We start from the raw sequence: 10,645 nt of genomic DNA, 5'->3' as shown, positions 1-10,645 counted from the left end.
ACTTCTCACCGCCCCTCCCAACGCAGCCCACCATTACTGGGTTTTGATGTAGAGATATCGTTCGCTGTAAGCCTTAGTGTTACTTCTCGTTTGTGTAGTGTTTCTTTGGTTTAAAGAAACAGACCGCATGAGATCGTCTCTTGTGACTGAGTCTCTCTCGTGTGCTCATCCGCTCTTATATATAGGGAGTGTCTTTGCGTGTGTGGAGGGCAAGGGATGCGTGTGCCGAGGGTGTCGAAGCCGGTTATATCTCTCTCTCTCTCTCTCTCTGTCTCTCTCTCTCTCTCTCTCTCTCTCTCTCTCTCTCTCTCTCTCTCTCTCTCTCTCTCTCTCTCTGTCTTTCTCTCTGTCTTTCTCTCTGTCTGTCTCTCTGCCTCTCTGTCTTTCTCTGTCTTTCTCTCTTTCTCTCTCTCTCTGTCTCTCTCTCTGCTGTGTGCACTCTTTCGCCTGAACGTTTTCAACGCCTACCGTATCTCTCCGTCGCAAAGTTCGGAACGCCAGGACCCACTTCAGTGGTGAGCACTCCGCTGACGATCAGTCGATCTCCTGCTGTAGCTTCATCTACCAGAAACCTTGACGCATTGAGCAGCAAGTGACGGGGCATATCACCAGTAGGCACCTGCGCGACAGCGGACCTCCACAAGGTGCTGCAGAGCAAGCCGTGAGTTTTGGTCGATGTCTTCCAAGACGTACCACAGACCAATAAAGAGCCTCTTCGTGAGTTGCAACTGGTGGCGCTAGGAGGTGGAGGGCACGGAAAAGGGAAAAACGGCCTTACGTCTTCAGGAAGCTCCTGCATTTTGAGCAGCTGGACGTCAAGAAATGTGCATTCGTTGCTAACGATGAAGTAGGGCTCCTGAGGCGCACGCAATGAGTGACACACACACACACAGAAGGCAGCCGCGCGCTCATGAGGCCGTTATTTTTGCCCGTTTCGTCGAAACGTGCGTGTTGTGAAGCACAAAGGCGACCGAGGTCGACCGCTAAGGGGGCCTCGCTCCGTGCAGCGCAGCGCATGCAATGCAACAGTGTGGCTTGATTGTGAACGGCAAAAAGGGGCACGCTGTTTGCCGTTCACAATCGAGCCACACTGTATCTGTCAGCGCTGCGTGCAGCGTGCACGAGACGCACGCAGATACGGAGTCGGTGAGCGAGAGCGAGAGAGAAACACGAACAGACAGACAGAGAGGAGAATGCGGAGGGGCCAAGCGCGCTGCGTAAGGGACGCTAAAACGCATGCACACGGCTGGCTGGCAGTTACGGCGCGAGGATAGACGTCTTACGGGCTTATTCTTGCACCCCAAGTCGGAGTCTCCTTGTGCAGATCCTGCTAGCTCTGAGGCTCTACAGAATCGAGGCATCTGGGGTTGTTCCCTCCATTCTGCTGCATGGATCGTCAACTTGTGGTTGCAAAAACGACATTGTATTGTTATTTTCTGACAGCACAAAAGCAAGCGCGCATGCGCAGATGTCTACAAGGCCCGCATGCCGCACGCTGTGTTTGTCCCCACAAGGCCCGACGCGCTAGGGGGGCACACCTCAAGGTGGCCTTCAGTCCCCTGCATGCATGCAGCAGCCGCTTGCTTAGGCGGCTGCTGCATGCATGCTGGAGGATGCAGACTAGGAGCTGTGGCTCAGCACTCGCGCGAGGAGTCGAGCAAGGGCCTTGCGCCCTCGAGAATGATTGCCCTTTGCTCTTCTGTTGTGCCTGCCTGTCGTTGGCAGCTGCTCTTTTTACTGCTCTCTCAACTCGAGCCCAGGGAATAGGGAGACGTGTGCGGAGGCGTTTGAAGCACCTGCATGCGGCTCATTGGGGCCTTGCAGCTAATGACGATCCCAGTAGTTACAACAAACTGTTCTTGCTGCTGAGACAGGAGACTCCGGATGGGCGTAGGCTTCTTTCCCGAATCCACCAGGTTGATTTGCACATCGAAGGCACGCTGCCTCTTGCCAGACAGTCCCTGGGGCCCCTCTGGGGCCCCTTGGACTATGGCGCTCTTCGCCGCAATCTCCTCGCAAGCCTTTTCACAAACGGGCAAGTATACGAGCGGCCTTTCCCTGAGACACCTGGCCAGTCTGTGAGCAAAGTCTGGAGGCGCCCTGTGTCTGTCCCGACCGCAGAGAGGCGTATTGACGCATTCCAAATCAGCGGGCTGAACTCTGTGCTGGTATTCGATCAAATCAAAGAGGTCGAGCTCCAACAGGCACTTGCTGCTCTTCTCTGCTTCTGCAAGAAGCTTGCGCCGCAGTGCCCCACTCCCGTGATGTAAGTACTGCTCGAAAAAGAGTCGGGCCTGCTTTAAAGATGGAAGAGACGCGGGGCCTCCTTCCTCTGCCTCGAAGCCATGGGGATCCGATCTGTTGTTGGAGTAAAACACCCGCTCACCCTCGAACATCTTGGGAGAGAGGACGGAGGGGAAGCGACACTAAGACAAATATATGGGCACCCGAGACACCGCGAAAGGCTTTTTTTAACTCCACTGGGGCGGCAAGCCGCGTAGAAGGCCTCGGATGGTGATACCCGGCATACAGAACACCAACCCCCACCCCCCTAAAACGCGAAGGAAGGGCTTACAAGGGACCTCCCTGCTCTCTGCGCAGGAAATGAGGAAGAAGCAACCAGAATGAAGCATACAAAGCAGTAGAAAAGTACAAACATAAAGTCTGTGCACCCATTCCTATTATCCCCTTCCAATGGACAACCGAAGTATTCCTGGGGCTCCCCAGCTGGCAGCGAAGCCGGGAAGGGGTTGCGCGTGGTGTTTCTTACACTCCCGACCCTCCCGAAAGGAATAAGCACTTCGAGTCATTGCTGCACTCGAATTCAAGAATCAATAGTATTTATTGTGAGCAGGGCTATTTCAACAGCACGAAACACAAGACACATACCTCAATGTACGTAGTTCCATGCGTGCCTGCCGGCGAAACACCCATTAGTCCTGTAGAACACGCTGTAGCTCCTACTTGCCATATGGCTCCAAGAAAGAGAAACCAGCCACATTTTGACTACAAATAGTGCAACATGGGGCGATGAACACAGTGGTTGGGTAAAAGACTTTCAAACAAACAGTGATAGGCTCCGGGAAACAGGAGGGCCGTTCCGGGAATTGAACCCGGGACCTCTCGCACCCAAAGCGAGAATCATACCACTAGACTAAACGGCCTCGCGCTTCTTCCCACTAAACGTCTCATTATGGAGATTTCGCACTCGGTGCTCCGAAAGGTGTCTACGGAACTAGGGAAAACCTCCATCCCCTCACTAGCAAAGTCGTGCGTAGAGATTCCTTTATGTGTATCTGGCTTTAGATGGCTGATATAAAAATTACGTAGCCCCCGTAGGGTCGGGAAAGGACCGGGGCATTGTAGCGGGGCAAGCCACAGTGTTGTACACTCTACTACAATAGTTGCATTTTGCTTATAATTTGCGGTCACTCTTTTGCTTTCACTGGTCGAATGTTCTATTTATTGCAAAGGGCCGTAAACCCAACGCAGTGCAAATCAATTTTCGCCCTAGTTTTGTAAATCGTACTTGAATGCACCCGGGAATGCCCTTAGTGCTTTGAACGTGTAGCAACGTGCAACCAAGCTGTTTCTATCGGCTCATGTTGGAACCTTGAAGGTCGAGAAAACGAGAAGGGAGCTCTTGTGGAAAAGCAATTCACGCACACCTCGATAGCGCACTAACAAGCGTATGTTGAGTATTGGGTTAGGTGTGTGCCAGCAGATACCTTGGGTGGAACGTTGCATTTGATGGCACCGAATGATTCGATGCGGCTGGCTGTGGATGCAGTGAAATGTCCTGTTTTCCCCACAACAGTCGTCCTAATACGATCAGCTCATTTAGTACGTGGATAATTTGCTTTTCGTTCCCACTAGCATGAAAGCAAATTCCACTGGTAATGGAGTAACGAGTGGCACAAAACCTGGTGGGGCGGCAGAGGCCGGCACTCAAATTGGTGAGGCGGCAGAAAGCGGCCCACAAACTAGTCTGAACGCAGCTGACCCCCAACTGGTGAAAAGGCATGATTTGCCAGCCAAGAAATGTGTATAGATATGGCGATGAGGTTTTACCTACTAGAACAACATGGCAACCTGAGAAAACGAAAAAATACTCGCAGATTTTATCAGTAGCTTGGAAGTGTACCTTGTACAGATCAGATGAAGAGAAACGGGTAATCCTTACGGCATGAGCACTGGAGAAGGCAGTACGTTCGTGGGCGCTCCATTCATGCAGCAAAATGGTTCGCTTGAAGGGATTGTTACAATTCAAGCCTTCATGCAAGCCTTAACCCATCCGTGTACGCCAAGATTAGCTCAACAACAAGCGCTAAGAATTGGAGAGGCGCAAGTACGGCGACTTATCAACAATATGGTACATCGCGGCACCCAAAACTTTGGATCACAAAGGCCATTATGTAGACGAAAAGCCGTTTTGTCAGTGGCTCGTCTCAAGTCTGTTCGAAATGATGTGTTGGAGGGTCGCGGGGTGGGAATGAACTCACTCATTGAACATCCGACCAGTGGGGCAAACCAACTACAAATGGCGGACCAGCAGACGTGTTTAGAGCGAATGGGCACAACTCCTGCTTAACTGGTTGAAAAAAAGCCAAATTGGGACTTAGAGCCTATATATGTGGAGCTAGGTCGATTAACTTTCGCCTGCAGTCTAAGGTGGGCGCGAAAAGGGAGCCAGATAGGACCAGCACTTCTAGAGGAACCAGACAACCCCAACACCGCATCTGCTCTCATTATGGAGCATTCGATCATACAATCGGGAACTGCACGCGCTTGCAAAATGCCAATAACGACGACAACAGGATTGATCCCAGCTGGAGCTGGCTGCCTGTCGAGCGCTGAAGGAGCATCAGGAAACGGAAATCCCCACGCAGCCTGCGGTGCACTAGAACAGTTGGCGCCCTACTGCCAATCAGTTCTGTGGCGGTACAGGCTAACATTAATAGTCAAGAACTGTTGGTGCTACTTGGCGCTGCATAGGAAATGGATCAGATATTCGAGGAGGCAGCACAGTGGTGCATTCTGCCTGCAAACTCGTCAGTGCAGTCCCGTAGGCTCAGGGTTGCTGACGGCTAGCAGAACGCAGCGACTCGCAGGGCTGCGGCAGTTTAATGCTACTTCAGTCAAAATTAGATTATATAACTCTGCTCCCTAACCTCTGTGGTGGCCCTATGCATCATGACGTACTCCCAGGGGTGCCATTGGTGACTCCGTGGAAGGCGTCGGAAGGCGCGCGTGAGGCCATAGCTGCGCGTTGTGGAGGTTGGAGTGGCAGGAAGCGGTAGGAAGAAGCGCTTCGTGCGGGGCTCAACCGCATCTGCTGCATATCTGATGAGTAGTGTAGAGTACGTTCCACAACAAGATGAGGCAGAGCTTCTATGCTGGCGGCTGAGCAGCACAGTACGAGAAGATGGTTCTAAGCCTGCATCGGGTCCTAGTGCCTCTGCAACTGCATTTTTTGCTGAAGTACATGATTGAATGTCAAGCCGAAAAATAGCATGAGTGTGTTAAAATTAAGTAGAAGTTTGTGGGTTATTGGTGAGCTGCGAGTAGGTTCACCACCTGCTAGTCATCCAGTGCGCCGTATCGTGCAAAAACCCATGGCCGCCCAAAGCCACGTTGTGCAGCATTGGAAGCCTCGAGAGCATGAAGAGGATCTTCATCGGCAGGCGAGTGCTTTTGTTGGATTAGCCAAAGCGCATGGATATACAAGGCATATCCTGTGTTGGTGCCGACGAAGGACGGAAGGTGGTGCATAAGCGTAAACCTTTGAACTCCAATCAAAACAACTAAGAGGCAAAACTTCGTATTTTCACATCTTGGCAGCATAGGCGACAATTTACGCGATCAGCTCTCTCTTAGGCAGTGGAATTCACAGATGCTTCCCAGCATATTTCGAGTAACCCTGATGGCAGGCAAACGACGTCGCTGCACATTCGCACTCGTAGTGTCGAGTTTGTATTTGGCGGAAGCGCGGCTGCAGGCTGCCTTACCTGTGGGAGCATTTGCAGCTCTGCTTGGTTTACATGACGAATCGCCATGGAGCGCATTCCTCGCGTTCCTCGGTGAGTGCCCTTTCCCAATGCAGGCTCTCCCTGAAATAGGTACCTTCAGCTCTGGATATTGCTGGACAATCTTCCGCTGATCATTGTTGAGGTCTGCACTACTCTCAGTTTTATGCAAAGGCAACCTGAGGTATGTTGTCCCTACATTCTTTGTCATGCCTCTTTGGGACTTTGACGTCCATTATGTTGCATGCACCGGCTGTATTTGCGTGCAGACTAGGCTCTAAGAGGCGCCGAGGCTTTCCTGAACTAGTGTGTATTGTGATTCCCTTTGCAAAGTATAAATGTCTTCTGTTATCGCGTAGCAAGAGGCTCACACATTCAGCGCTCCAACAACAGGGAGCCGTCGCACTGCCCCAGTCATGCCGGTAGACTCCCTCGGTCCTTATTGGCTATGGTGCAAGTCTGTCGTCCTGTTGATTCCACTTTAACGTTTGGTGCGCACGTTTGTTTTTCTCACGTGCACTGTTTGGCGTTTCTCCTTGCCTGGCTAGTGGCGAGAGTGCGAGGATTCTTTTCCGTTGTTTTGTATGCGAATAATCTCGAGGCACGGACAGGTAAGAAGAGGGCGTGTGTTTGTTTTGGAATGTGAGGGGGGAGTGTAGCACTTCCTGCTGCCCTAGTTGTATTCGGCAAAGTACTCTTGAAAAATTGACTAATCGGTTTGTTTCTGCGTACTCCTTTTTATTCAGAGCAGCATATGCTGAGTCCACGAAGTCTCAACGCTTTGTTGTTTGGCACTGATTGACCATAGCTTGCAGCGTACATGCACAATGCATTGAACCCTGTCGCATTAAGCTTCTGCTGAACTGCACTAAAGAGCACAAACGATAGCCAACACCAAGTAGTCAGTTGTCCCCTGAAACAGCTGTTTGGCAACAGGAAGTACTAAAGGGTAGACAATGCGGCGGCTCGAGTCCTCTGCAAAGGGGGCTACGGCAACGCAATACGTTCGCCCTGACCGGCGGTTACTAGAGCCTAAACGCAAAATTGGTACAGATAATGCTGAGCTGAATACCAAGACTTGAACGGAAGCAATCTAGGAGCAAATGCCACGTGTGGCTCAGTTCACAGCAACCATGACAGTCTTCAAGCAGCTTTCCCGGGCATAATTACTTGCGCTTCCCGTGCTACATGTAGTAGCTGATTTTAGAGCAATTAAATGCTTACAGCCCCATTATTTAATACTGTCGTTATTTCAAGTGATAGCGGCACACCCCTGTTGAGCCAGTCCCTTGCTGTGGGAACACATTCTGCGTAGTTCTTCAGGCACCAGCGGACAGTCGAGCTTACAATTCGGCTCCATGCCCAGAAAACAGATAATTCATTTTATGGAAAACTAACAGGCTATCGAAACCGTTTTTTCCGGAGCCCCTAAAAGAGCAATCTGTTAGAGGGGGCAGCGAGTTCAACGCCCTCACAGCAGCAGTGGGTGCCCTCACTGCTAGTGTAGCTTACGGCAGGGAAGCGAGAACGAAAAAAACCCGGCAACGCACGTGCTCCTTGTGCAAAATGTTGCATGTTCTTGCACTTTTGCTCAAGTTTTCTCTTTGTTGCGCCATAACCCGAGCCTTTGTTTGGTTTTCCACGGCGAAGAGTCTTGTAGGCATCGGCGTGGTCCAGATTGTGGTCTGCTTTGGGGAGCGTCTTTCACCGCTCTGTAAGGGACTCTAAGGGCCCCATCCCTTAGTCCCTGATCTCCAATTACTCTGCTTGATCGTCTTTCTGTACCGATGAAGGCCCCTCTGCTTCCTGCGCTGGCGTTTTTCGTCGTCGGTACTCCGTATCAGGTGCACCATGCCCACGCAGCTTCCGCATACTCGGATGCTTCATTGTTGGCGCAAGAGACGTTCACGTTTCCAGGAATTACGGATATAGATGATTCGCATGTTGCAGAGCGTGGAACGGGATATGAGGGGCCATTCGGCACGCCATACAACATGTATGGGAGGCCAGCCTATGCAGACGTGGAAATCGATGAGGATGTAGGAGTCAGCCGCATCTCCCGCCGTGGAAGTCTTCGAATGCCCGTACAGGGTCCCCCTGGATCCTCCCTTATAACGCTAGTCGAGGCACTTCGCAAGGCTTCTCCTGCACTTCGCAAGGCGCTTCTGCGCCATTTCTGCCACTCTGTTGCCCGTTTGAAAACGCTTCCTTCTGGAGTTGCACAGCCACATGAAAGGGCATTCTTGTTGGAGCGCAGAGTCACGGAGGGTGATGTTTCTACATTGGTGACTAAGCTGAACGGCGTTTTTGGTGCTATCACCAGTGGCGGCTTCACCAACTCTGCCGTGGCAGACACTCTGCTAGTTCCTTTTGCACGGCTGGTGGTAGAGACAGAGGGCATGCTGTTTAGCATTGCGCGAGAAGGTGATGCCGCGAAGATGGAATCTGCTTTGAGCCAGCTGTCTCTACCTCTGGTGAGGGGCTTGTCCCACATGGAGGCCCCTCACTCGGGGAGCACCTTAGTCGCCCTAGAACCCCTCAAGGCGTCTCTCACTAAACGAGCTAAAGAACTGGACGCAGAGCTGCTTGACGCTCAGGCTCACCCTGAGCGTGTGATATTGGAGTACTCTGCAGAACTGGACAATAGCCTGTTAAAGACGGAGCGGAAGATGGATTTGCCGGAGGGAGACTCCCATATGGCCGACGTATCGCCTCTCTCTGGAGCGCAACAGGCGAAATATCGAAAGCTGAAACGTATCAAATTCCTTTCGATGCTCTTCGTAGTAATTATTATCGCTGAGCTGACCTATATTGGGCTTGCTAAATTCAATAGCATGACGAAGACAGAACCACCGCAGGAGCAGGATGAAAGCTCAGATAGCTCCTTTTTCGAGGATGACATAGAGGATTTGGAAGACGGCTCTATAGATAACCTATCTAACGTCCAGGGAAGTGCCCGCCCTTTCCATAGTGAGCATGAAAACTGGATGCGAAGGGATCGGGGGCCGCTCGGAAACAGATCTCATGTCTACCTATATCCATCCTATAGGGGAGGACGTCTGTTCACAGATCTGACTCCGCCACGCGTCCATATTGGCACGTCCATGAGCCCGAATGCGAGCGCCTATAATCTCCTAAGCCAAAACCCTCCTCCTGGACCCCCCATTGCCGCCTTCGGGGCTCCTCCCACACGGTTTAACCGAAACGAACGTATGTTTCACTAGTGTTTCAATAGTTCACGAAGAAAGGGGAATTCTATCGTGTAGATTCTTACTGAAGAGCGCCCCACATCCTCCAGCAAGTAAAAGCAGAGCCTGAGGGGCTCAGCATTGTAGGCAGTGCACCGATGTATGATGAAGTGAACGTGAGCCCGACATGGTTGTATGTGCTAAAAGGATCTTTAGATTCATGTCGTGCGATAACTCATTATATCCGCCTGAATTTTCAGGGAAGACATAAGACCCCGTGCCTGTGCACCCGCTCGGGCGCGGCTTACGTGCATAACACTGACGGCTATGCAAGAGGCGTATGAGAGCCTAGCATGCTGCGGAAAGCACAGAGTCACTGTGCCTATTAGGAACCTTGGGTAACATGCTTTTGGTTTTCAACAGCCCAAGGCTACGTATGGAAGGTGTCTCAATTGGTTTCCGTCCCACTGTCCAATTTAACACAACAAACCCATGCCTAATTATTTTTGCATGTTAAAAGCTCCTTCAGTCTCCGTCGAGGAACACCTGATTCCAGACTTGATGCGTGCTCAAAAGAAAGGTACTGGGTGTCATTTTAAAGGCTTCCCTCCTGCTAGCACCCCTCAAAGGCCCAATAGAAGATGAGGGGGACAGCTAGATTGCACATTGCTGCACCCCAAAGCTCTCCGAGCATTGGCAGCTCAGGGTGCATAGAGCATCTTGCGCACATGCACAAAATATACGTCTAATTCAATTGAATCCAGGCTGCTGCAATAGATAAGGGTGAAGAATAGCCAAACTAGACTGTCTGTCGAACAAGTTCTTATTCTGAATAACCGTAAAGAAGAAACTACTGAGGCGTTGCGTAACACCCCCCATGTTCCGGCCGCGCAAGAGTTGAGCATGTGCTACAGAACCATTCAATCTGGAATTGCCTGCTTTCAGGGGCTAGTCTGTAAACCAATTCGTTCAGGAATCTGTTACCTGTGTACTCTATGCAGCATGCACTCATTGTGCCCGTGAGCTATGTTGCTATGTGTAGCCGTAATGCGTGCAAAAAGACAGGGGGCGGGGCCTGACGGAAGCTTTCAAAAGGTTCTTGATGAGACTTCTAGCTTGCGTGTGGCAGTCCGGGCAGTGAGCTTCCTTGTGGAGAGGGCAGGAGGAGCGCCACACTACAGCCGAACCGTGTACCGGCCAAGTTCCATATGAGCAATGTCTACTATGTCGGCTGTATATAACTAAGGATTGGTTTAAAATTGACTAATGGGTCAGTTTGTACACCGTATTGCACAGTACTGTTAGCTTGATAATAGAAGGCGCACCGTTGTGCGCATTGCAGTAGATGCTATGTGTAAGTAGCTGTGATTGCTCGGAGTGCATCAAAAGTGCAGCGACGCGCAACTTATCTGTCCCTTTTGCCTTATGTCG

The 10,645-nt window shown here is 51.2% G+C and overlaps 2 protein-coding genes and 1 non-coding gene across 3 annotated transcripts; 1 reads left to right on the top strand and 2 right to left on the bottom strand.

Annotated features, from left to right (window-relative positions):
• Positions 1-457: 457 nt before the first annotated feature.
• Positions 458-2,396, bottom strand: LOC34624405 (DNA replication licensing factor MCM5). Its single transcript, XM_022737488.1, has 4 exons — positions 1,797-2,396; positions 1,284-1,436; positions 779-856; positions 458-619 (listed from the first exon to the last, which is right to left on the bottom strand). The coding sequence occupies exons 1-4, from the start codon at positions 2,394-2,396 to the stop codon at positions 458-460; spliced, it is 993 nt and encodes a 330-aa protein (XP_022590744.1).
• A 696-nt stretch (positions 2,397-3,092) lies between these two features.
• Positions 3,093-3,164, bottom strand: Trnap-ugg. Its single transcript has one exon. It is a non-coding gene; the product is annotated as a tRNA-Pro (tRNA).
• A 4,649-nt stretch (positions 3,165-7,813) lies between these two features.
• On the top strand, positions 7,814-9,813 carry LOC34624259. The gene is made up of 3 exons (XM_022737350.2): positions 7,814-9,219; positions 9,475-9,612; positions 9,744-9,813. The coding sequence occupies exons 1-3, from the start codon at positions 7,814-7,816 to the stop codon at positions 9,811-9,813; spliced, it is 1,614 nt and encodes a 537-aa protein (XP_022590639.2).
• Positions 9,814-10,645: the final 832 nt, after the last annotated feature.

Source organism: Cyclospora cayetanensis, unplaced genomic scaffold (assembly GCF_002999335.1).
Source record: "Cyclospora cayetanensis isolate NF1_C8 unplaced genomic scaffold, CcayRef3 CcayRef3_contig_224, whole genome shotgun sequence".
Taxonomy (NCBI): domain Eukaryota; phylum Apicomplexa; class Conoidasida; order Eucoccidiorida; family Eimeriidae; genus Cyclospora; species Cyclospora cayetanensis.
This window is presented reverse-complemented; position numbering and strand designations above follow the sequence as displayed.

Coding starts and splice junctions, on each gene's coding strand:
- LOC34624405 (XM_022737488.1), bottom strand. CDS start 2,396: ATGTTCGAGGGTGAGCGGGTGTTTTACTCCAACAACAGATCGGATCCC. Junction 857..1,283: donor TGGGGTGCAAGAATAAGCCC/GTAAGACGTCTA, acceptor CGTGCGCCTCAG/GAGCCCTACTTCATCGTTAG. Junction 620..778: donor TGCAGGAGCTTCCTGAAGAC/GTAAGGCCGTTT, acceptor GCTGTCGCGCAG/GTGCCTACTGGTGATATGCC.
- LOC34624259 (XM_022737350.2), top strand. CDS start 7,814: ATGAAGGCCCCTCTGCTTCCTGCGCTGGCGTTTTTCGTCGTCGGTACT. Junction 9,220..9,474: donor TTCGGGGCTCCTCCCACACG/GTTTAACCGAAA, acceptor CTGAATTTTCAG/GGAAGACATAAGACCCCGTG. Junction 9,613..9,743: donor GTGCCTATTAGGAACCTTGG/GTAACATGCTTT, acceptor AAGCTCCTTCAG/TCTCCGTCGAGGAACACCTG.